This window comes from Xiphophorus couchianus, chromosome 15, assembly GCF_001444195.1.
Source record: "Xiphophorus couchianus chromosome 15, X_couchianus-1.0, whole genome shotgun sequence".
Taxonomy (NCBI): domain Eukaryota; kingdom Metazoa; phylum Chordata; class Actinopteri; order Cyprinodontiformes; family Poeciliidae; genus Xiphophorus; species Xiphophorus couchianus.
The window spans coordinates 5386059-5407657 of record NC_040242.1 but is presented as its reverse complement, the minus strand read 5'-3'; the positions used below and the strand labels follow the sequence as shown (position 1 = coordinate 5407657).

The following is a 21599-nucleotide window of genomic DNA, read 5'->3' as shown; positions in this document are numbered from 1 at the left end:
GTAGACAGAAGAAAATAATCCACAAAAAGTCAGTGCTAAAGAAGCTAGCTTATTTTAGTGCTGGATGCAAATTTATTGGTAGAAAGTTGAATGGAAGGAAGACAGGAAACCACAGCCTTGTTTGTTAAGTAAAGTCTCTTCACGGTTTTGGGGAGGTTCAGATTTCTGAACAATCTTCCAGAACAGATGAAAGTCAAAATGTTGCCAAATACGTCATTATTGCTAGGCTACACTGTGTGTGCACAATAACTACTATTATTACCTCATACTGCAAAAACACAACACATTACCAAGTATTTTTAGTCTAGTTTCTAGAGCAGTGGTTCTTAACCTTTTTTGAGGTACCGAACCCATCAGTTTTATATGCGCATTCACCGAACCCTTCTTTTGTGATAAATAAAATGATTTTTTTTTTTTCCAAATTCAAGACATACAGTACAGACCAAAGGTTTGGACACACCTTTTAATTCAATGAGTTTCCTTTATTTTCATGAGTATTGACATTGTAGATTCACACTGAAGGCATCAAAACTATGAATAACACATGTGGAAATATGCACTAAACAAAAAAGTGTAAAACAACTGAAAATAGCCCTTATATTCTAGTTTCTTCACAGTAGCAACCTTTTGCTGTGATCACTGCTTTGCACACACTCTGCATTTTCTTGATGAGCTTCAAGAGGTCGTCACCTGAAATGGTTTTCACTTCATAGGTCAACCTGCCTTGTCAGGTTAATAAGTGGGATTTCTTGCCTTATAAATAGTCATGAAAATAAAGAAAACCCAATGAATTAGAAGGTGTGTCCAAACTTTTGGTCTGTACTGTAGGTATATGTTTTTTTGCTGGTGCACAAAATGAGCAATGCATGAACGTCACCTTTGCTCAAAGAACAAAACCATGAACTCACAGCAAGTTACAGTATTACTTTATTCTGGCCCCAAAAAATATTTCGGCCCCATAAAAGAATTTCAGCCCCCAAAAAAATGTATTATTATTTTACTAATTAAAAATAAATTTGGATGTTTTTCAAAGAATTTTTTTTTTTTTTAATAACTTAATTTTTTTTATTTTAAATTTAATTTGTTTTTTGTCATTTTGAATCCACAAAATACTTTTTTGGGGCCAGAATAAAGTTTTGCACAAATGACATACCTGCAAATCAGTGTGTTTTTTTGCTCGACATATTTAGTATGGATTAAAATATTAAGAAAGAAACCACGCTACATACAACTACGACAGCCGCTGATACTGCGCGCACTAAATTCCCCGCAGCGCTGATTGGCCGAGCAATGCAACATGATCCTCTGCAGCAAGTGATGGCCAAGCGGGGCGCGTCATCACGACTTTACACAAGTGTGTCTTTACCTCCGCGGAAGAGGCTCCACCGAACCCCTGAGACCGACTCATCGAACCCCTGGGGTTCGACCGAACCCAGGTTAAGAACCACTGATCTAGAGAAAGATATTAACACACCTGAAATAAGATAAAATTAGTTTACAAACAACTTTTTAGCAACATATGGCAGCTTGTTTGTACTTATTAATCAGAATTAAGGGATTATTGACTTTAAACAAACTCCTGTATCTTGCTGAAGATTTACTTTTAGTACACTTTTTATTTACACTAGAAGTCATTTACACTAGAAGCTAGACCAAATATACTTGGTAAACCTTGTGTTTTTTGTAGAGTGCATCATACCGATGTTATTAGGACTCTTGATTTTAATCTTACAGGTGTAGCAAAAAAGCAAATATGCTATAATTAATTAGCATTTTGAAATGGAGAGTGGTATTTACTGTAGGTGTGGCATGTTAATTTAACTATTTGAAAGTAAAATTTTATTTACAGTAAACAAGTTAGCAAGTATAATGTCTTTTGTTGTTCAAATTTGGTGTAGACAGTGTAAAATGGGCAATTCATCACTACAAAATAAAATAAAATGATACTCTTGGGGGGCCCTGGTGGTGTTGGGGCCCCAAGAAACTCGCATTTGCCTTGGGCCGGCTTTGGACTCTGCAGCAGTTCAGTCAAGTTTCATCAAAGGTGTCCTCACTCTGGTACCCTGACGCCGTTTTCTTGATTATTTATCAACGGTCCGGTCATCCGGCTGCGGTTCAGTCCGTGTTAATATTTACGCAGCGGCACTGCTTCACGCGCTGGACCCGCTTCCTCCGCGTGCTGGGCGTCTGACCCGGACAAAACAGCGTGAGGGTGATGGTGCTGAACGTTTTCGGTCTGCAGGCGGAGGAGGCCTGGAACACGCCGCCGTCCTGGTAAGTGTGCCGCGGGATGTAAAAGGAGTTGCACTGTCCGTAGCAGAAGCGGTTGGTGATGGTGCGGCTCAGGCAGCCCTCCTCCTGGATGGTCTGCTTCAGCATCTGCGTCTTGCACCAGTCCGTCCGCAGGTAGCGGCGCTCCGTGACGAGCAGCGCTTCCTGGCTGGACTCCAGGATCTCATCTGTCGCGGCTGCGGACGCGGCGCCGCGGGTGAGAAGCGCGGAGAGAGGAGGCTGGAGGCACCCGACCGATTCGTTCGGGTTGACGGCTTGAAATGGGTCGGACTCGGCGCTGGTCGGTCGCGGGAGTAGAAGAGCCAGGACTGCTTTAAAGATCAGCCCCGAATGGGAATGCATCGCTGAAGCTGAAAGGAGAACAATGGAGAGCATTTTACGCACAGCTTTTACGCACAAACTACCCGTCAAGTCTCCCGTTTTGGCCGGGAAACAACCGTGTTTTACCCCTCTGTCCCGCAAAATGTCCCGTATTATTTCCTCATTTTTAAATCCAAAACTTGACAAAGTTCTGAAGAGCCCACTGCAGTGAACCCCGTTGAAAACCTCCTGGTTATTCCTCCAAATATTGATTTCTGAACTCTTCCCGAGTTAAAACATTAGTGTTGTTTCTAAATAAATATGAACTTGTTTTCTTTGCATTATTTTGGGTCTGAAAGCTCTGCATCTTTTTCGTTATTTTCTGCAAATAAATACAAAATTTTGCTTGGAATTTCAGACACGTCAGTACTTCATAGAATACAAGAACAATGTTCATTTTACTAAAACATAAACTTATAAAAAGTTAAATTAGATAAACTGAGCATTTTAAGTGGTCTCTTAATTTTCTCCAGAGTTGTCCAAGCACTAATTCAGGAAATAAAGTCTGTCAGTGTATCTCCATTTACCTGCTGTGTGTTAAATCCCCCTAAAAATGTTGTTCTGTCCACAAGATGTTCTCCCTCTGCTAGTCCTGGCTTCTCTAAAGCAGCTTTAAGTTTCAGCAGAACACACCTCCCGCCCCGATCCTCGCTTTATCTTTCTGAAAACTGGAAAAAAAACAAAAAAAAAACTTCCAGACTTTGTCAATGCAGATAAGTCGTTTATTTGACTTTACAGAACAAAAACAGAAGACAAACATTTTGACAAGAACCGGTAAACAAAGATAAGAGTCGCTGCAGCCTGAAGAGAAAAAGCTCAAAAATATTTGTCATGGCGGAGTGAAGATGTTCATAAGCAGATTTTAAATAAAAGGAGATTTAAGGATGTTGAAGAGACACACAAATTATAAAATTTTAACAAACTTTGTAAAACTGTTCTCTGTACTGCTGTGAATAAATAAGCTATAATTTAACCTCCAGATCTTTCATAAAACTTTACACATTCTGGATTGAATCTGTAATTATGGGCTCTTAGATCAGTGATAGCTTTAACGACATCAACCTTAATCAGCTGAAGGATTCTTGAATCAATTTTCTTTCTTCTAAATTTAGTTTTAAATATTTACCAAAACAGTTTTAACACGGACTCCACTTCCTGTTACCAAATTTCTAAAGCAAAGTTGCACATGACTTTAGCATTGTCTTTCCAAAATATTCTGTTTTTATGCCCACTTGTTTATTTTTGAGCTTCAGATATAAACATTTAGATACTTTAAGTCAGGGGTGTCAACCTCATTTTCATTTTGAGTCAAATCAAAAGTCTGAATGTTATTAAAGGGCCAGAATGTATTAATAAAGACCCACTAAACTGTTAAAATTTCAATAAATAGCTGTTTGTTTCTTAAAATTAAATATTTAACATCTTTTCACACTGATCAGATCATCCAGGATTTTGAGATCGTTTTTGTGGTGCCAATTTAGAAATATTTGTAAAAAGTTTTAATGATATTTATGACGTTGAATGTGGATTTTTATTAATCGCCGTAGCTCATCAGGTAAAGCTGAGGTACCAGTCACTTAAACTCAATGTTTTGGGGCAATTTTGAGAAAACTTTGCCGTAAAAATCTGAAAAAAAAGTGAGAATCTGTAGATTTTGTATGAATTTTGCAGATTTGTGAAAAACTGGAGGGACTAATTGATGTAATTTGGAGTTTACAGGGCCACATAAAAAGCTACGGCGGGCCAGATTTAGCCCCCGGGCCTTGAGTTTGACACCCGTGCTTTAGGCGAATCACCAGATAAATCTTGGCACATTTTTACGTTTAAGTCAATGAAAATGCAGTGTTTCTGCTGAAAACACTGTCCCAATGACTAATGAAACAAATCCTGGAATGTGCAGCCTACAAACATTTTTCTGAGAGGAAAACATTTTCCAAGTTTTCCCAAATTTCAGATTGCAGGTTTGCTGGGAGCCGTGGTGGTCGATGCTTCTTCTTCTTCTGAGAAATGGGGAACAGATTTCTTGGCGACCACATTGTCCAACCTTTGACCCTGTAAATAAGGGTTGATGCTCTGCGGAAACAGACATCAGGAATGTTTACGTAACTTCATAAATATTGGTTTATCAGAAGGATTCATTTATTGATGAACTGATTGAGATTATTGGAAGATTAACACCTGAATACCAACTGTAAAGTCTTAAAAATGCTAACATTTAACAAAAACTTAAACAAGTAATGTTTAGCTTGATGGGGGCACAAGTAAAGCCTGGTGGCCCGCCAGGCTTATGTATGATACACTGCGGAAAACACAGTAGTCAATGTATCTAAAAGACAAGACATTTCTCAAACTTAATCGTACAAATGAAAAAATGTCAAAGGAAAAAGTATTGTAAAAAACTAGAGGTAAATATTTTACCCTTTTCCTTCTCTTTGATCCTCCCTTCAGCTTTTGGTATAAAAGTTCTTTGTTCTGAAAGAAACCAAAAAAAAATTTTTTTTTAAATAAAACACAAAGTTGTAGTTCACATGTTTTCAAATCAAAGTACAAATATATAATCACATTTTGCAGGAGATAAAATTTCCTGCAAAACAAGATGTCAATTTAAAATAATGTCTGTTTTGCCCAAAAGGAGGTAAAAAACCTAAAACAAAGAAGTTCAAAGATCCTAAATCACTGCCACATTTTAGACAAACCAGTCAGTTCGAAGCGTCTAATAAGAAACATTACATTGAACTATTTTTTAAAATAATTTTAAGAGTTTATGGTGTCGGCTGATTCCCTCACCCACTTTCCCAGAGCGGGGTAGTCATGCTCTGGGTCGAAGAGGTGCTGGTGTTTCTGAAACTCCCTGCTGAACTCAGCCGTGTCCGGAGCATTTTCCAAGCAACCGTCTCCAGCTGCGAGTAAAAAAATAAAAGATACTTTTATGAATTAATGTGTTGTCAGAAAATAGACATTTAATGCATTTGTGGTTATATCCTCCGATGTAAATCTAAATAATTGCCACCGTTTTTTTCTCACCGGCAGACTAAAATCAAACGTTTCCTGTTTTACGTTATTTCTACACTGTAAAAACACAAAATATTACCAAATATTTTTGATCTAGCTTATAGTAATTTATTTGTAATGTCTTGAAATAAGACAAAACTAACTCACAAGTAACTTTTTAGCAAGATACAAAGGCTTGTTTTAAGTAAATAATTCCTTAATATTGATGGAAAAAGTACATGTACCATTGGCAGATTATTTAACTTATAACAAGACATTTTTCCCACCTTATAAGGTAATTTATCTGCCAATAAAAGACACAGTCATTCTCTTAAGTTGAATAAAGCAACAAAAACAAAACCTAAACCTTCAATTTGACTTTATTTTGGCATTTGTTGCTTTTAAAAGTCATTGTCTGCCTGTATATTTACATTGGTGGTTCAGAACATAAAAATGGAGGTTAAAGTTTCTACCCGTTTTTCCCAGGGGACAGGGGTTTGGAGGGTCTGGGTAGCTGTGGTCATCGCTAAAGTCTTTGGGAACATTGTCGCCTGTCAGCTCAGCCACGATGTTTGGGATGTTTCCGTAAGGACCGAGGTGCTGCAGGCCTTCATGAGCACCACCTGGTGGGCGGAAGAGACATTACAACCATCAACCTTTTTCCTACAATAAAAAAAAACCATCTTACTTCTTACACTGCAATATCTAAACACAATGTTAATTTAAGTGTTCTTAATCTTATTCTGAGTTATTCCAGAATAAGAACAAACTGAGACTGATGTAAAAATGTGGAAAACATTTTATTAAAATGAGGGGGGACGGAGGGGAAATAAGTTGGTTTGATTACCTTGAATGCTCTGAGGCCCGACGATGTTCGTGGCCTGATGCGCAGGGTACTCCACCCGGGGCCGAGCGATGCCCAGCTGCTCCATCACGCCGTGAAGCAGCCGCTGGATGTCGGCCTCGGACACCTGGTCCACTGCCGTGCGGGGAGTGTGAGCTGGAGCTCTGCCGAGCTGCAGGCACACCAGCAGTCCGAGCAGAAAGAGCCGCGCCGAGGATCCAATTTCTGTCATCTGCGGGGGTGAAGAGCACACCGAGCATCTTTGGACAAATGGCACATAACCACCAACAAACAGCTGTTTTTACTTAATCAGTAAATAATTAGCCTGAACTTTGACCCTTAACCATAACAGATTGAATGCAGCAAGCTGTTATCTAAACTGTAGCAAATTATAAAATGGAGATACACATTTATGATGCGCCACTCTCTGTAAACAGCCCGTGAATAGCCAAAATAATCAGATTACGTTCATTTCAACCACATGCTCTGTTCGTTTTAAGTTTCATTTTTATGTACATTTGAAAAAGAAACGCACAAAAAAAGCACTAAAATGATAAATGTTTTTCTTTACCTTGAATGCGTAGACGGAGGAACCTGCCTTCTCCTCCATCAAGTAAGTCACCATGAAAAAATGAGTTCAGTTTTTCTTTCAAAATAAAATACATTAATCCCACATCTGTTAGTAACTCGCGCAAAAGCGAATTCCTGACGACTTTAAATCGATGTTATACAGGAAAATGTAACATTTAAGCGTTACCCCTCAGGTTGCAACGATTGATACACCAACTTCTTGTTGAACGCAGATTTGTTGGAACCATCTATATAGTGGTGTTTTATTTTGAAAGAGAATTTCCCCATTTCCGGTGCTGTGAATCCACTTCACGGATCAGATGCAGTTGCTAGGAAACCAGAATCCCTATTTTCTCATTGGTGGCACACAGAGTCGTTAACAGATGTGTGCCATTTTGTGTAGAATTTCATTATTTAACTTTTCAACAGAAATAATGGAGAAATTCAAAATGCCGATATTTTTAAATAAAAAGCTATAGTTAAATTGCTTCTATATGACCTGATCAGGCCTTTAAACCCATATCATCTTATTTATTCCATGCAGGTAGTCAAAACAAAATGTTAATTCAAACTAAATTTAAATACTGAGGTTTTCTGAATGAGTGAAGTAATAAAAGGGACAGTACCAGGAAGAATGTTTAAGTTTTAACAATGTTTAGAGTTGAACATTTCACAGAGCAATGTTCAATCCATAATTAGCAACTTGAAATCTAGCAAGATTTGTTTCAGTTGCACTCAGAAGTGGATCTAAAAGCTGATTTTTAGGGGAATGTGTGACACTTTTCAGATTTGTTTAAAAGTTTTACTTCACAATATACTGCTTTGCATCAAATGTACTGAAGTTTGTTGATAAACATGACAAAATATGTAATCTAAGAAAGTTAAGTCTTTGACAGATGAAGTACAGAAAAGGAACAGTCACATAAAAACAACATTTATTCAAGAGAAAAAAAGTCTGATACAACAAAGTCTGTTCAAATATTTTCAGAGATGGACAGACATGGGACAACTAGTGAAATTTAGATTGGTGAAGAACGTCTCCTCCAGTTTTTGTGCTGCAGTCTCTCCATGGCAGTAACAAAAGTTTTGTTTGCAGATCTGAAACTTTGATCTACAAACATGTGTATTAATTATTCTTTCCACAAGAACAGAAGCGTCCATTTTAAAATAGTTCATACCTTCATTAGGCATGCAGGTCCTGAAGAGCTGGATGTTGGGGAAGGTTTCAAGACCAACGCTTCTCCTCAGCTTTGGGTCGCCTCTCGTTATGCAGACAAGAGTCGGATCAGAAACTGCAGGCCTGACCTTTGGCTTGCTCTGAATCCGGAGCACGGTCTTCTCAGATCGTTTTACTGAGAAAAAAAAAAGCAACTTTAATCAAGTAAAATTTTAATTTCTCAGTAATAATCGTTTGTGTTTTACCCTTTAAGCTGCGCATCTTTTGGTTTCTTTTCTTGAACACATCCTCCAGATGAACAAAGTTCATAAAATATTTCATGCTGTCCATAACGGTTTTAGAAATCACACCTAAAATATGATGCATTTAGAAGAAAGTCAGCCAAAGATATTTTAAAATGATATTCAACCAATATGATTAATTTATTACCAAAAACATGAGGAAACTCTATGAAAGTGCGCAGGACAAGAACTCGAAGTTCAAGTCGCTCTTCTGACATTTCGGTTTTGTTTGGCGGCGGTAAGAGGCATGGGACAAAGACTGTGGCCAGATTGGAGCTGGTCATCAAGTTGTCAGAGCATCTGAGAAAAGAATAAGACATTTTTTTTATGATCACATGAAAATGTATGAAACTCTTTGGTAAAATGACGCCTTCCCTTTCAAGCCTCAAGAGTTGACTAGTTTCATTCTCAGTTTGAGAGAACTTTGAAAAACAAAATGTACCAACAGAGAACTGATTTAACAACATGGTCTTTTTGCAAACTGACACTGTAAAATAAAGAATCAGGAAGTAATAAAATTGACTCAAAATGTTGCAGCATTTAAAAATGACAGTAATAAATTTGTTCACAAAATATGTGATTTTTAAAAAAGCACTACTCCAGCATCATCCTACCATTTCCTGTCACCTTTGTCTTTTCTGCAACATCCAGTTGTTGATCACATAACTCATGATGCAAGTTATGTGATAAACACTAGCTTTAAATACAGCCAAAAACCCCATCCTAGTGCAAAATACAGCTTTTTTAAAATTGTCATGTTTCAATTAAGCAAGTTTATTTTTGTAATTCCAATTTGTACAATGTTATGGTCAATGTAGATGTAGCTAATGTTGATCTCACTCAGCATGCTGAATATCCAAGCAAATCCAGCTAAAAACTGTCCAAACAGGTTTCTGATTAGTTCTGGTATCAATCATAGGCCTCCCTTCGCTGCACTAATGAATCATAAAGGAAATTAACATATAACAAACAATGTTTGTAAATGCTTTTAAATTATATTTGCGCTCTTTAACCGTGTCACTCTTTGTTGTGTCACTGTATGGGGTCAAACTAGCCAGTTTTAAAGCCTGTGATGTCATTGTTCAAACACGTTTTAGAGAGAAATTGTTGCAAAATCCAAAAGAGTAAATTGCTAACTGATACTTTCATTCATTTTTCTTTCCTATAAATGTGCCTCAGTGGTGACACTTGGCAAAAACAAAAAAAAACTATTTTCTGTGTCTATGGGTCCAGTATTCTCCACTCTGTTAATATTAATTTATACCTCTGAGAAATTTTGTGAAGGAAGTCAAACAGATACTGCAGGCAGGATGAGTTTCTGGCTGGAAGCAAACAGGAGAGTAACTGAAGGGCGGCCATCTTGCCCTGCAGGTCGGGCAGGGCCTGCGCTTCCAGCAGGGCCGCATGAATCTCAGAAGGGAACAGCAGCTCAGGAAGATCCCTGCAAAACTGTTTGACGAGGGTAGCGATATCATAGGGGGAAGCAGTGGACAGGGCATCGTCCCCACGATTCAATTTTTCCTAAACCAGGCAAAACAGAATGTTCATTTTGATGCATGACAGCTATAAACATAGAAAACAGATAAAAAGTACTGCATATGACCATTTAATATGGTTTAAATGGAGGATAAATCTTACCCTGAGGATCTTAACGCGAGGAAGGGAGCCTGGTTTTCTGAACAGGCCCACAGTACCAACACGGTCCAACAGAAAAGAGCAACCTTCCACTAAAAAGCTAAGATAGAAAACAAAACTCTAGATTCAGTCAAGCTAATCAGTGTTTACTTTCTGCATTCACTTACCAGGGTACAAGACCAAATTCAGGAATGTACCGTCTGGGCAAGTTTTCCAGAGGGACCCCAAACACCTTAGCTCCAGTGTACACCAATTTCCCTTTCTTCTTCGCAAAGTTCTTTACAGAAATCCCATAAAGAGCTTGGAGGTGAAATCGAATCACGTTACCGTCTGTAATCTTCATTTCAAAATCAAGAATCCAAAAGCAGCCAGCAGTTTTCTGTTGACCTGGGAAAATAACTAAGAAAATGAACCTGCAGACATAGAAGAAGGCTTTTTTTATGCTAATTATACTGATTAGTTTCACCTGGGACACAGAAGAAGGAAGGTGTTGCATTCAGGTGACAAAGGGAAGATAGTTGACATGAGTTTTTATCTTGCGCAACATTTTACACCCACTCTTCAGTATGACAACTGAAAAAAACAACTATTCTTCAACTAAAAGAGGGCTTTGAGGATAAAACCTCCCCAGTTTTCACTCTCTTTACTATTGTTTTAAATATATAAGGGGATTATTTATTCGTAAACACATGGTGCAGTAGTCTTATTAGTTATAATTTTTTGTTTTCAGGGGAAGGGGAAATATTTAGGAAGTTTAATTTTCTTTGGTTCCAAAAGTTTGATTTCAGACACAGTTTTGGGTTATTAAAGCATAACAGCCAAACCATTTGGTCATCTGTAAAATAATCTCCAACTAAATAATAATAATAAATGATTGCTGACAGTGTATTGTTATTGTGTTGGCTTGTGCTTTTAGTCCTTTAAATGACTTATTAGAAAAGAAAATGGTTTGTTACCAAACCCACCAAATACTTAGAATAGCATTAAATGTAATTTTATCAAAACAACTCTCCAAACCCTTAAATTGCATTTTAAAAAACTATTTATTATTACAACAGTACATGTATATACATCACAACACAGTAGAAATACAGTTATGGAAAGTAAGCCAGTTTGGTTGTTGGTTCTGGTTCTGGTTTTGGTTCTGACTGGCGATTTAGAAGCACTTCCTGTGGACGATGGAGGGGCCAGCTTCATCATACTCCTGCTTGCTGATCCACATCTGCTGGAACGTGGACAGAGACGCCAAGATGGAGCCACCGATCCAAACAGAATATTTCCTCTCAGGAGGAGCAATGATCTGCAAGGAGAGAAGAGAGAAAGGTTTTTACAAAAAGGACATCAGAGCAATCTATAGCTTCCCATACGGAGTCATGCTCACCTTGATTTTCATGGTGCTTGGGGCCAAGGCGGTGATTTCTTTCTGCATGCGGTCGGCAATACCAGGGTACATGGTGGTTCCACCAGACAACACGTTGTTGGCATAAAGATCCTTACGAATGTCAATGTCACACTTCATGATGCTGTTGTAAGCGGTTTCATGGATGCCAGCAGACTCCATACCTGAGAAAGTCACACAACAAATGTTTTAGGAATTTACAGTAAAATGTGAAGTTTAGAGAAAACATTTGAAATAAAATAATGTACAACAGCTCAAGACCTAAACAGCTAATATTCTTTCTTTTTGTTTTAAATATGTAATATTTCAGTCCAACTGAGGCCCCTGAATTTTACAGTGGCGTTTTAGGGCCATTGTACGCAGAATAAAAGGAGCACATTTCCACCAGAAAAATCAGAAATATTTAGATTAATCTCAGAAATATTCTAGAAAAAATTGTGGAAACTTCTGAGTTTGAAAAAAAAATAAATGCGATAAAAAAAGAGAGAAATTTTGAGATTAAGATAAGTTTGAAAAGTCAACATTTTTCGGTATTTAGAAATTATCTGAGTATGAAAAGTTTGATAAAATTGATAGAAAAAACTGAAAAATTCTCTAGAAAAGTAAAATATTTTTCATGTTTGGAAATGTTCTGTCTCAAAAGTTTAAAATTTTTAACTTGAGAAACTTTGAAAATTCAGCAATTTTTGATATTTGTATATTTTAAAAGTTGCAAATTTGCTATAAAAAATTTTTACATTCTCTAGAAAAAACGTGGAAATTTCTGAGCTTGAAAAGTCAAAAATTTTACTTTTAAAAGTTGAAATTTTTTAACTTTTGAAAGTTAGAAATTTCTGTTTTTTCTCTAGAAAATTTAAAAGTCTTTCTAGCAAATATGCGACTTTTCCAACACCAGAGATTTCCAAGATTTTTCTACAAAACTTCTGAGATCTCAAAATTTCTTGTTTTTTCTCTAGCACATTTTTTATTTTTCAAACTCAAAAATTTTCATCTTTTTTCAAGAACATTTCAGAAATTTACTCTTTTGTTTTCTCTCCACAGTGGCGCTAATACATGACGTAGAATTCATATATACACAAAAACGAAAAGTTACAACTGAAAACTTGCATGTATGTGTAAAATAATGGTAGTGATCAAAATAATTATAGCAGATTGTGGTTTCCTCCAGAAATATATTTTACCACGTCAGTAAAATAACTCAGTTTTCTCCTCGTCAGTGTTCTTGTAAAAGGTTTCTGTTGTTTCGGTCTTTTTTTTGTTGTTGTTGCGGTTCATGGCTCACCGATGAAGGAAGGCTGGAACAGAGTCTCCGGGCAGCGGAAACGCTCGTTGCCGATGGTGATGACCTGCCCGTCGGGAAGCTCGTAGCTCTTCTCCAGGGAGGAGGAGGAAGCGGCGGTCGCCATTTCGTTCTCAAAGTCCAGTGCTACGTAGCACAGCTTCTCCTTGATGTCTCGCACAATCTCACGCTCAGCTGGAGAGAAAAATTATCTCAGTTCAGTCAAAAAGTATCACCAGACATTCAACATGTGAAACTCAGATGAACTAGATAATCACATGACAATTTATAGATTGTTTCTCAAACAAATTAGCTATATCCATTAGCTTAGCATATGTTTGCTAGAGATAGTTTATTTCAGTGGTTGTAAAAGTACAATTATTTACTCACCAATCAATTTTTTATCTTCTTAAATAGAGGTTGTGTTTAAATTGAACAAATGTAATCAGACTTAATTTATTTTTTATCGTTTTTCAAGCATACAGAATCAGCCGTAACCATTAGCTTAGCACAGGTTTGCTAGCTTAATGTCGAGAGCTAGTTAATCATTCAAAACTGGTTTCATCCGGTGGTTGTAAATGTACAATTATTTAATCAGCAGTAAACTTTTCATCATCTTAACTAGAGGTTGCATTTAAATTGAACAAATTGTAATCACACTTAACGAGTCATTATTCATTATTTTTCAAGCAAACCTAATCGGGCATTTCCATTAGCTTAGCACAGATTTGCTAGCTTCATCTCGAGAGTCAACTAAAGTCAACACTTGTTTTTTACATTGTAGTGCATATGTGTTTTGTAAACACTAATTTAAAAGGTGCTTTAGATAAATGAACAATTAATTTTTTAGTTTATTAATGTGTTAAGAAAATAGTTTGCTAATGCTTCATATGGTGGCATTAGCAAAAACATCCATTTGTTTTCTTTTAAGTACATAATGTTTTAAGCTTAAAAGTGTTGAATATGTTTAGTATAAAGTTTAGGCTAAGCTATATTAGCTTTTATTTGCAAGATATAAACTATACCTTTTGCTGAAATTTATATTTTATAGACATTGTTTTTAACTTTTTAAAACTATTTATAAAGATTTATCATCTAATAGTCAATTTTTAGCTAAACTAATCGACTTGCTAATACTAGATGCATTTTAGAGTAATATTTTAGCTTTACTTTTATTATTGGTAACACTATAATACCTGTGGTGACAAAAGAGTAGCCACGCTCAGTCAGGATTTTCATCAGATAGTCAGTGAGATCCCGACCAGCCAGATCAAGACGCATGATGGCGTGCGGCAGAGCGTAGCCCTCATAGATTGGTACGTTGTGTGTCACACCATCCCCAGAGTCCAGTACAATACCTGTTGAGAAAAAAACAAAACAAAATTTTCTTAACCAAAAAGTTGACTTTTACTGTGATGTTGTGGCGTAAAGTATGGCAGAGTCTCACCAGTGGTACGTCCAGAGGCATAGAGGGACAGGACAGCCTGGATGGCAACATACATGGCAGGAACATTGAAGGTTTCAAACATGATCTGAGTCATCTTCTCTCTGTTGGCCTTTGGGTTGAGAGGGGCTTCAGTCAGCAGGGTGGGATGCTCCTCTGGAGCCACACGGAGCTCATTGTAGAAAGTGTGATGCCAGATCTAGAAACATTCAAAAGTGTCATGGATTGATTTGATGTTTCACCTCACATTTACTGCTGATTCGCTTCCATTTCTCACCTTCTCCATGTCATCCCAGTTGGTGATAATGCCATGCTCAATCGGGTACTTCAGAGTCAGGATACCCCTCTTGCTCTGGGCCTCATCTCCCACATAGCTGTCCTTCTGACCCATACCCACCATCACACCCTGCCAGGGACACAAATTCATTACAGATACTCAGGATAAAGATACGAAAAATCACCTTTTTAGTTACTGACTCTTTGCACGTGACGTCACGCTCTTCAGAACTCCGCCCACTCCGCCATGACGGACGTCAAAATAACTAATGCGCTTCTTTAAAACTAGTCTAAAAACAGAGATATGTAACCTAATATTGCTTTAATTTAGTTGATTTCACTTTAGAAATGGGCGGCTGCACAAACAGACAAGGATGGGAACCAACCTTGTCATTTTTCTTGCGTACCGTTTAATGAGCAGCTGTCAATCATAATGACTGTCAGCCCTCGATGTAATCGCAGATTTGCAGCAAACACTTTTTACAAAGTAAGAAGATTGATGTTTAATTACTTTATAAGTAATTATGATTAGAAAGATATCAAATCTTGCATTATGTAGACGGTGCATCTAACCACCAATAACCATGGAAACAAGGCCCCACCGTCACATAGCCTAGCATGTATGGAAAATAAAAAGGTTAGCATCTCGTCTTTAGTACGGCTGCACCGGTGCAAGGGGAAACGCTGTTTATGAAATGGTGATATAAATAATGTGGTGTGAATTCAGGAAAAGTCGGTACATTTGATTAACACATCAGGAGGGAGGAGGCATGGGTCGGTTTCTAAGCTAGCTGTTTCCAATTTTTGTAAATCCTGCTGCCTATGAGCCCCAACCAGGTGTGTTTACAGACAAATTAGCTTGACTTGAACAAGTAGAAGCCATAAATAAACTGGGAAAAACAACTTTGGACAAAAATTTCAGTCGCTCTGTTCAATATCCATGTTCCTCTCTTCCGTCATGGCGCCTTGAATGATTAAGTTACGTCACGTGCAAAGGGTCATTAGTAGTTGCCTCACCTGGTGACGGGGGCGTCCAACAATGGATGGAAAGACGGCGCGGGGAGCATCGTCACCAGCAAACCCCGCCTTGACCAAACCAGAACCGTTGTCGCACACCAATGCGGTGGTCTCATCATCGTCACACATGTTTGGTCTGTTGTGTTGGCCTTCTGCAAAACCCAAAACATGGGAACATACTCAGAAATGGCTCGGCTCTGTGAAGCAATCTGGCGCTATTTTTGATATGCAGACACCCTTAAGTTATTTAATCTCCTCTTTAAGCTCTTCCGCTTTGTGAAAAGCTAAAACTGGACTTGGCCCAGTCCACTCAAACAAACTAACACGTCTATTTTAAGCCTCAACAGCCCAACTCCTGCTCAGTGTCTCATTGTTAAGCCAGGGCCAGTTAACAGCTGATGCAGTGAGTCTTTAGACAAGTGGCAGGAGGTCTGGGTCTCCTCTCAGCTGTCGTGAATAATAAACTCCTGTTTGGATCCAAAACATATGCTCAGATCTTTCTAGGATTTCTGGGACGCATCCAAAGTGCCAGCCTGTTATTTTAGACTTCCAAATTACACAAAGCATCTATTGACTGATGCTGGATGCTTGAAGCAAACCAAAACTTTTAAACTCCAAATGTGACTTCATTGCTTTTAACTTCAAGTTATTTCACATTCTACTTGTCTAAAATCATTCCCTCTTTGTTATTTGGGAACAGTGACTCTTAAATGTTCAGCTATTCCTGTTCAGTCAGCAAAATTTCCTTTGTAAAATAGAAATATTTAGATGTATTTCATTTTTGCAGCACAATTGACACTATAGTTGTATAAAACTAAACATTCTCCTTGTAAATGTAAATAATGTAAATTTATGTGAAATAATAACTGAAAAAGAAAGCCTAATAATGTTGGGGTTTAAAATAAAATTCACTCTCTTGCAAAATCTCCTTTTCAAGATGTAGAGTTTTTTAAATGCGTTTAATTTTATGCAACACAATTGACATTATAGTTGTATAAAACTAAACAAACGAAAAAGCAAACATAAAGTTGGGGTTTAATGTTTTTTATAAAATTCACTCACTTGTTTTTTAAATGATAAAATCTTGATTTTAATAAATGAGTGTCAAGAACTCTCCTTAAGTGCACAAATATAATAATGTCCACGTTTCTGTTTGTTATTTAGTCAGTTTATAAGATGTTGTATCAACATCCCACATCCTACATCCTAAAACTGAATTACCATCCAAATATTTCTTCAGTTTCTTTCACAAACGATCTAATTCAACAAGCAAAACCGGCAGCAAGAAAGTAGAAATTCAGTATCTTCTGAGCCAGATTGTTAAAGATACTCACCAAGCTGTAACCAGTGGGCTGGAGTTTCCTCCGGGATTCGGGTGCGAGGGTGTGAGGGCCTCCTTAAATATGATTCAGCATGCTGAGGCTGGAGGTTGGTGGGTGGGCTCAGGACTTTATGCAAGTCCAAATTAAGTGTTGCTCAGCAAAAAGGCAGCGTAAAGTGGATCCCGTGTCAGGGATGCCTCCAGAATGGAGAGATATTTCCTTTGACAGTTTAAAGGTCCTGGATGAGACATAACCAGCAGCACTTTTTACGGCCCCAATAAACTGCTAAATAGCAGCTTTTATGGTGTGTGTGACAAGACTTTATTATGACTTAGGGTAAATCTATACTTTTAATGCAGGGGTCTGGTTTTTAAACATGTTTGGGTGTTATAATTTTTATAATTATTTGGATTTATGAACAAAATATCATTGGTAACACTATATTTGAAGGAGTGTGCATAAGACTGATATACGGTCATAAACGTCATGAAGTGTCATTCCATAAATAATGTCACTTGTAGTGCAACATTGACAATTTTAATAGACTTTTAATGCAAGTTTTGGAACAACTTTTTATTAAAATTGTCATTATTTACCAAATAATGCAAAGTTGACACTTTTAATGTACCTTTAACGCAAGATATAATAGTACATTACATTAAAAGAGTCATTATTTACCAGATAATGAAAAGCTGATGCTTTCAATAGACTTTTAATGCAAGATTTGGAACAACTTTGCATTAAAAATGTCATTATTTACCAGATAATGCAAAGTTGTCGATTTTAATGGACTTTTAATGCAAGTTTTAGTGCAACTTTGTTTTAAAGTGTCATTATTTACTAAATATCACCTCATCACAACATTCATGAAGACTCCTTCATGCTTATAACAGATGTTATGTCATGTCAGTCTTCTGCACACCCCTTAAAATAAAGTGTTACCAAAACATTTCTTCAGTTTGTGCTGCTGCTCGGATCCTTGTGAATGAAGTATAATATCGCTTTAATTGGGGATGTGGATGCTTGCAGGACATGATTGTAATGTGAGAACATGTCTGAGTGATTCAGTTGCCAGAGACAGTCTGCTTGTGTCATGGTATGTGTGTGCTGAGTGAGAAGGGACGGAGCGGTGGGGGGGTTTGCAGCCGAACAGCTGAAACGCAGCGTTGTGAGATGGGGAGGGAGGCTGCAGACCTCCAGAGAGCCGAGGCGACATGTGGGGAGCGACGGCTGATGCTCCTCAGCTCTCATTGGCTCCAGCGTCTCCTTTTAGGGGAATGGCGTGTGGCCGGTGCCAGTAGCTGCACACACTGAAGGTAGAAAGATGGCAGCTCAGGATCCTTATTCGTCACCTTGTACCGCCTGCAGAGAGCCTGTGCAGCGGCGAGGGCAGCAGGAATGTAAATACCCCCCGCCTGCCTCCCCATTACTCTACGAGCGCCCTGAAGTACTCCATTTGTAGACATGTGCTGCGATACACGCAGGAAGAAACCAGTTTGAATGAAAACTCATCTTCATTCTGAGCCGTATCACCATCAGAAATGTTCTTAAAGGGACGGTTGTGCCAGAATATATTTATAAAACACATCAACAAACTGCTAAAATATTGATAACTCACTGCATTCAGTGAATAATTCCTAAACTTCGATCATCAGTCCCTCCAGGATTTTGTGATTCTTTTTGTGATTTTCTGCAATAAAAACCAGTGTTTGTGGTTCTAATTTGGAAATATTTGCGCTTATTTATGACGGTAAATATGACTTTTTATTACTCGCTGTATAGATTATGGACTATAATCTGACATCAATTAAAGCTGAAGAAGCTGTTTAGAACAAGTAAGAAAGTTTTTGACAATTTTTGAGAAAAATCTGCAATAACTCCCAATTATGTATTAATGCAAAAAGTTCAGGGATTTGTTGATTTTGCATAAATTTCCACAATAATTCTCAAGAAACTGGAGGGACTGATTGATATAATTTGGCAGTAAACAGATTAAAAACTGCAAAGATGTTTTATCTTGCATAAAAAGAGGCAAAACATTTTCCTTTTTCTGTATTTGGAAGAATTAAAAAGTTTTACACAAATGAAACCGTGAAAAACGGGACTACTTACTTTCACATGCAGGGAGGAAGAATATGATAATCAAGAAAATTGTTGACATTTTGAGTCAATTCATGCAGTAATGTAATATTTTTAACACAATGGATTCCAATAATTGTGGAGAGTCGCTGTATATTTGTCTAAGTAAAGCAGCCAAGATAAGCATTTAAATATGCTGGATGTTCCACACATAGTTTGAAATGCGGTCATTCCTATAATCAGGCTACAGCGAAGCTTCTATGTTTACATTTTTACAGCAGCAGCATCATCAGAGATAGCATAAGAGTCCAGATTTAAATTCCTGAAACTGGCTGGTGGAAGAAACCAGCGCTTTGTTTTGTCAACAGCTCTGTTCAAGTCAAAGAAGCACTTTTTGGCAGAATCCCTGCAGCTTCAGGAGGAAGCTGATCGCTCCTAAATGGGTCACGGCGTTGCGGGACATTCGTCCTTATAAGGTAACGCAGGAAGTCCCTCTGTCTTGACAGCTGCCTCCTCTGCATTTCAGCCTCACACACATAAACACACTCAGGCAGCTGCTAGAATCAACTGCTGTCCAACACAGACAGGATTATGTTCTCTGAGCGGTAATATAAATGTTTTATGCAAACATAACTATGTTTTACTGTGGATTTGATGTAATGATCTGTTAAATCAACAAATAAATTGAAGGGAAACTCATCTAATAATGTCAAAATGATTCATTGTAGTGATTCTGATGAAATCAGCAGAAGTTTTAAAGGTCACACCTGCCTGTTGCAAACAGCTGACAATTTTTAACAAACAGATATTCTGTGCCACAGGTGTCAAACTCAAAGCCCGTGGGCCAAATCCGGCCCGCCATATGTTTTTATGTGGCCCTCTAGATTCTGGACTAAACACTAAGTGAGCTTAAATATTATGTTATCAATTAAATCAATGCAGTTTTTACCTGTTTACTGCCAAATTATATCAATCAGTCCCTCCAGTTTCTTGAGAATTATTGTGGAAATTCACGCAAAATCAACAAATGCCCCCCATTTTTTAAATTATAGCTATAAAACAGTTCACCGTATTTGACTTACTTTTTATTGTGATTATTACACAAAAAGATAATTCTGTTTATTTAAATATTTCAACCCTTAATCACATTTTACAATTCCTAAATAACCTACAGGATAATTATCGAACACTTTAAACCAGACACCCTCTTATTACCTTATTGAGGATCGATTACTATACATGGTAAAGCCCAACCAATCAGTCCTCATTCCGTGTCATTGTGCTTTGAATAAATGACTCGCGTGTTTCACTGAGTACCCAGATCTGTGCGAAGCAGACGCCGTGAAGAGCTGATAAAGTCAGCCCTATAAATAAACGGGGTGCTTTGAAAGTTTCCATGTCAGCACTCCATTGTCCTGCACAACGAGGGGATCGACAGGACCACAGACGGGGCTTGTTTGTGCAAATAAGGAGTCCAGAGTGGCAGCTGCTCTGTCTGGAGGGTTTTAATTTGGTATTCCCTGCAGGAAGAAGCCAGTTACATCATGAAAATGGGATTCAGACATTAAACCTCCAAAAGCAGAGGTTTAATGTCTGCTTTACATTTACATTCCTTGTTAAACCAAACGAGGAGAAGCAGCTTTCAGCATCTATGCACCACAAATTTGGAACAAACTTCCAGAAAACTGTATAACAGCTAAAACACTGACTTCTTTTAAATCTCAACTGAAAACCCACCTGTTTAGAATTGTATTTGAAATGTAATCAATTACAATTGTAACTTGACTTAATGATTGATTCTATATTGCATTGTGATTCTGTGTTTGTAATGATGTAAAGCACTTTGAAATGTCTTGCTGCTGAAATGTGCTATACAAATAAAATTTGATTGATTGATTAAATTTACATTACTTGGTAAAGGTGTAAAAAATAATCTTCATAGTGTGTTTGATGGCTATAATTTTTTATATTTTCTTTATGTTTAAAGCTTTGGGTTTGTCTATAAACACATCTCAGCAAATAAATGATCCCTGATTGTACCACAACTGTACTGAAATGCTGTTAAACTACATCTTAAGGTGTTAAAATATGAATAAATAAGTGTCTCAGCATTCAATGAGTCCTTAAAGTTAGATAGTTTTTTTCACACAAATGTAATTTGGCAGAATACAGATAAAACTGCTTTAATTTTGATTACTAAAATAATTAAGGCATAAAACTGAAGTCTCTTGTTATGTGTGTTTTTAGAGTCTGGAGGTCGGGCTCCAAATCAAGTTCTAGTTAAGGCCTCATATGATTTTGAAATAAATCGATTGGCACTTGTGTTTATTTATTTTTGGTAGGAAAATCTGCACCAGTATTTAAAAAGTTTAATAATATACAAAAAGGAGGATATTTTGCTAGTTTTATTCCCGCTTTTAAAATTAGGCGGCACCAAATAAGAAGTTAAGCTAAGCTAACTTCATTCACTTGTATGTCAAGTTTTTTTTTTAAATACAATAATAAAAAATAAGTAAACAATGAAAGAAAATTATATAGGTATAATTTTTTTAAATGGGTGGAAGGCCCCAATGTTTATGGATTGTAGAACCGTCCCTGGCCTCCGTTTTGACGTAGCTTACGTAATCAACGTA

General features: G+C 37.4%; 4 protein-coding genes across 4 annotated transcripts; all 4 read right to left on the bottom strand.

The window, feature by feature from the left end:
• Positions 1 to 1168: 1168 nt before the first annotated feature.
• grem1a (gremlin 1a, DAN family BMP antagonist) lies at positions 1169 to 3314 on the bottom strand. Its single transcript, XM_028041099.1, has 2 exons — positions 3180 to 3314; positions 1169 to 2642 (listed from the first exon to the last, which is right to left on the bottom strand). Exon 2 carries the CDS (start codon positions 2632 to 2634, stop codon positions 2116 to 2118), a length of 519 nt encoding a protein of 172 aa, XP_027896900.1. The 5' UTR covers positions 2635 to 2642; positions 3180 to 3314; the 3' UTR covers positions 1169 to 2115.
• Positions 3315 to 3360: 46 nt separating this feature from the next.
• Positions 3361 to 7097, bottom strand: scg5 (secretogranin V). Its single transcript, XM_028040729.1, has 6 exons — positions 7059 to 7097; positions 6491 to 6719; positions 6117 to 6266; positions 5440 to 5552; positions 5071 to 5124; positions 3361 to 4725 (listed from the first exon to the last, which is right to left on the bottom strand). Exons 1-6 carry the CDS (start codon positions 7095 to 7097, stop codon positions 4603 to 4605), a joined length of 708 nt encoding a protein of 235 aa, XP_027896530.1. The 3' UTR covers positions 3361 to 4602.
• An 873-nt stretch (positions 7098 to 7970) lies between these two features.
• On the bottom strand, positions 7971 to 10585 carry LOC114159055 (rho GTPase-activating protein 11B). The gene is made up of 7 exons (XM_028041098.1): positions 10318 to 10585; positions 10154 to 10250; positions 9780 to 10036; positions 8664 to 8815; positions 8480 to 8584; positions 8236 to 8409; positions 7971 to 8168 (listed from the first exon to the last, which is right to left on the bottom strand). Exons 1-7 carry the CDS (start codon positions 10491 to 10493, stop codon positions 8077 to 8079), a joined length of 1053 nt encoding a protein of 350 aa, XP_027896899.1. The 5' UTR covers positions 10494 to 10585; the 3' UTR covers positions 7971 to 8076.
• A 589-nt stretch (positions 10586 to 11174) lies between these two features.
• On the bottom strand, positions 11175 to 17026 carry actc1a (actin alpha cardiac muscle 1a). The gene is made up of 8 exons (XM_028041280.1): positions 16900 to 17026; positions 15566 to 15717; positions 14550 to 14678; positions 14276 to 14471; positions 14025 to 14186; positions 12832 to 13023; positions 11532 to 11713; positions 11175 to 11450 (listed from the first exon to the last, which is right to left on the bottom strand). The coding sequence occupies exons 2-8, from the start codon at positions 15692 to 15694 to the stop codon at positions 11307 to 11309; spliced, it is 1134 nt and encodes a 377-aa protein (XP_027897081.1). The 5' UTR covers positions 15695 to 15717; positions 16900 to 17026; the 3' UTR covers positions 11175 to 11306.
• Positions 17027 to 21599: the final 4573 nt, after the last annotated feature.

What these genes read in the sequence shown, in the direction of transcription:
- actc1a (XM_028041280.1), bottom strand. Translation starts at nt 15,694, where the DNA reads ATGTGTGACGATGATGAGACCACCGCATTGGTGTGCGACAACGGTTCT. An exon ending in TGCCTCTGGACGTACCACTG is followed by an intron (nt 14,187 to 14,275) that starts GTGAGACTCTGC and finishes TTTTCTCAACAG; the next exon opens with GTATTGTACTGGACTCTGGG. An exon ending in GTTCCAGCCTTCCTTCATCG is followed by an intron (nt 11,714 to 12,831) that starts GTGAGCCATGAA and finishes TGACTTTCTCAG; the next exon opens with GTATGGAGTCTGCTGGCATC.
- scg5 (XM_028040729.1), bottom strand. Translation starts at nt 7,097, where the DNA reads ATGGAGGAGAAGGCAGGTTCCTCCGTCTACGCATTCAAG. An exon ending in CCTCCGTCTACGCATTCAAG is followed by an intron (nt 6,720 to 7,058) that starts GTAAAGAAAAAC and finishes TCACCCCCGCAG; the next exon opens with ATGACAGAAATTGGATCCTC. An exon ending in ACCCCGCTCTGGGAAAGTGG is followed by an intron (nt 5,125 to 5,439) that starts GTGAGGGAATCA and finishes GGTTTCTTTCAG; the next exon opens with AACAAAGAACTTTTATACCA.
- grem1a (XM_028041099.1), bottom strand. Translation starts at nt 2,634, where the DNA reads ATGCATTCCCATTCGGGGCTGATCTTTAAAGCAGTCCTGGCTCTTCTA.
- LOC114159055 (XM_028041098.1), bottom strand. Translation starts at nt 10,493, where the DNA reads ATGAAGATTACAGACGGTAACGTGATTCGATTTCACCTCCAAGCTCTT. An exon ending in GAATTTGGTCTTGTACCCTG is followed by an intron (nt 10,251 to 10,317) that starts GTAAGTGAATGC and finishes TTTCTATCTTAG; the next exon opens with CTTTTTAGTGGAAGGTTGCT. An exon ending in AAAGATGCGCAGCTTAAAGG is followed by an intron (nt 8,410 to 8,479) that starts GTAAAACACAAA and finishes TTTTTTTCTCAG; the next exon opens with TAAAACGATCTGAGAAGACC.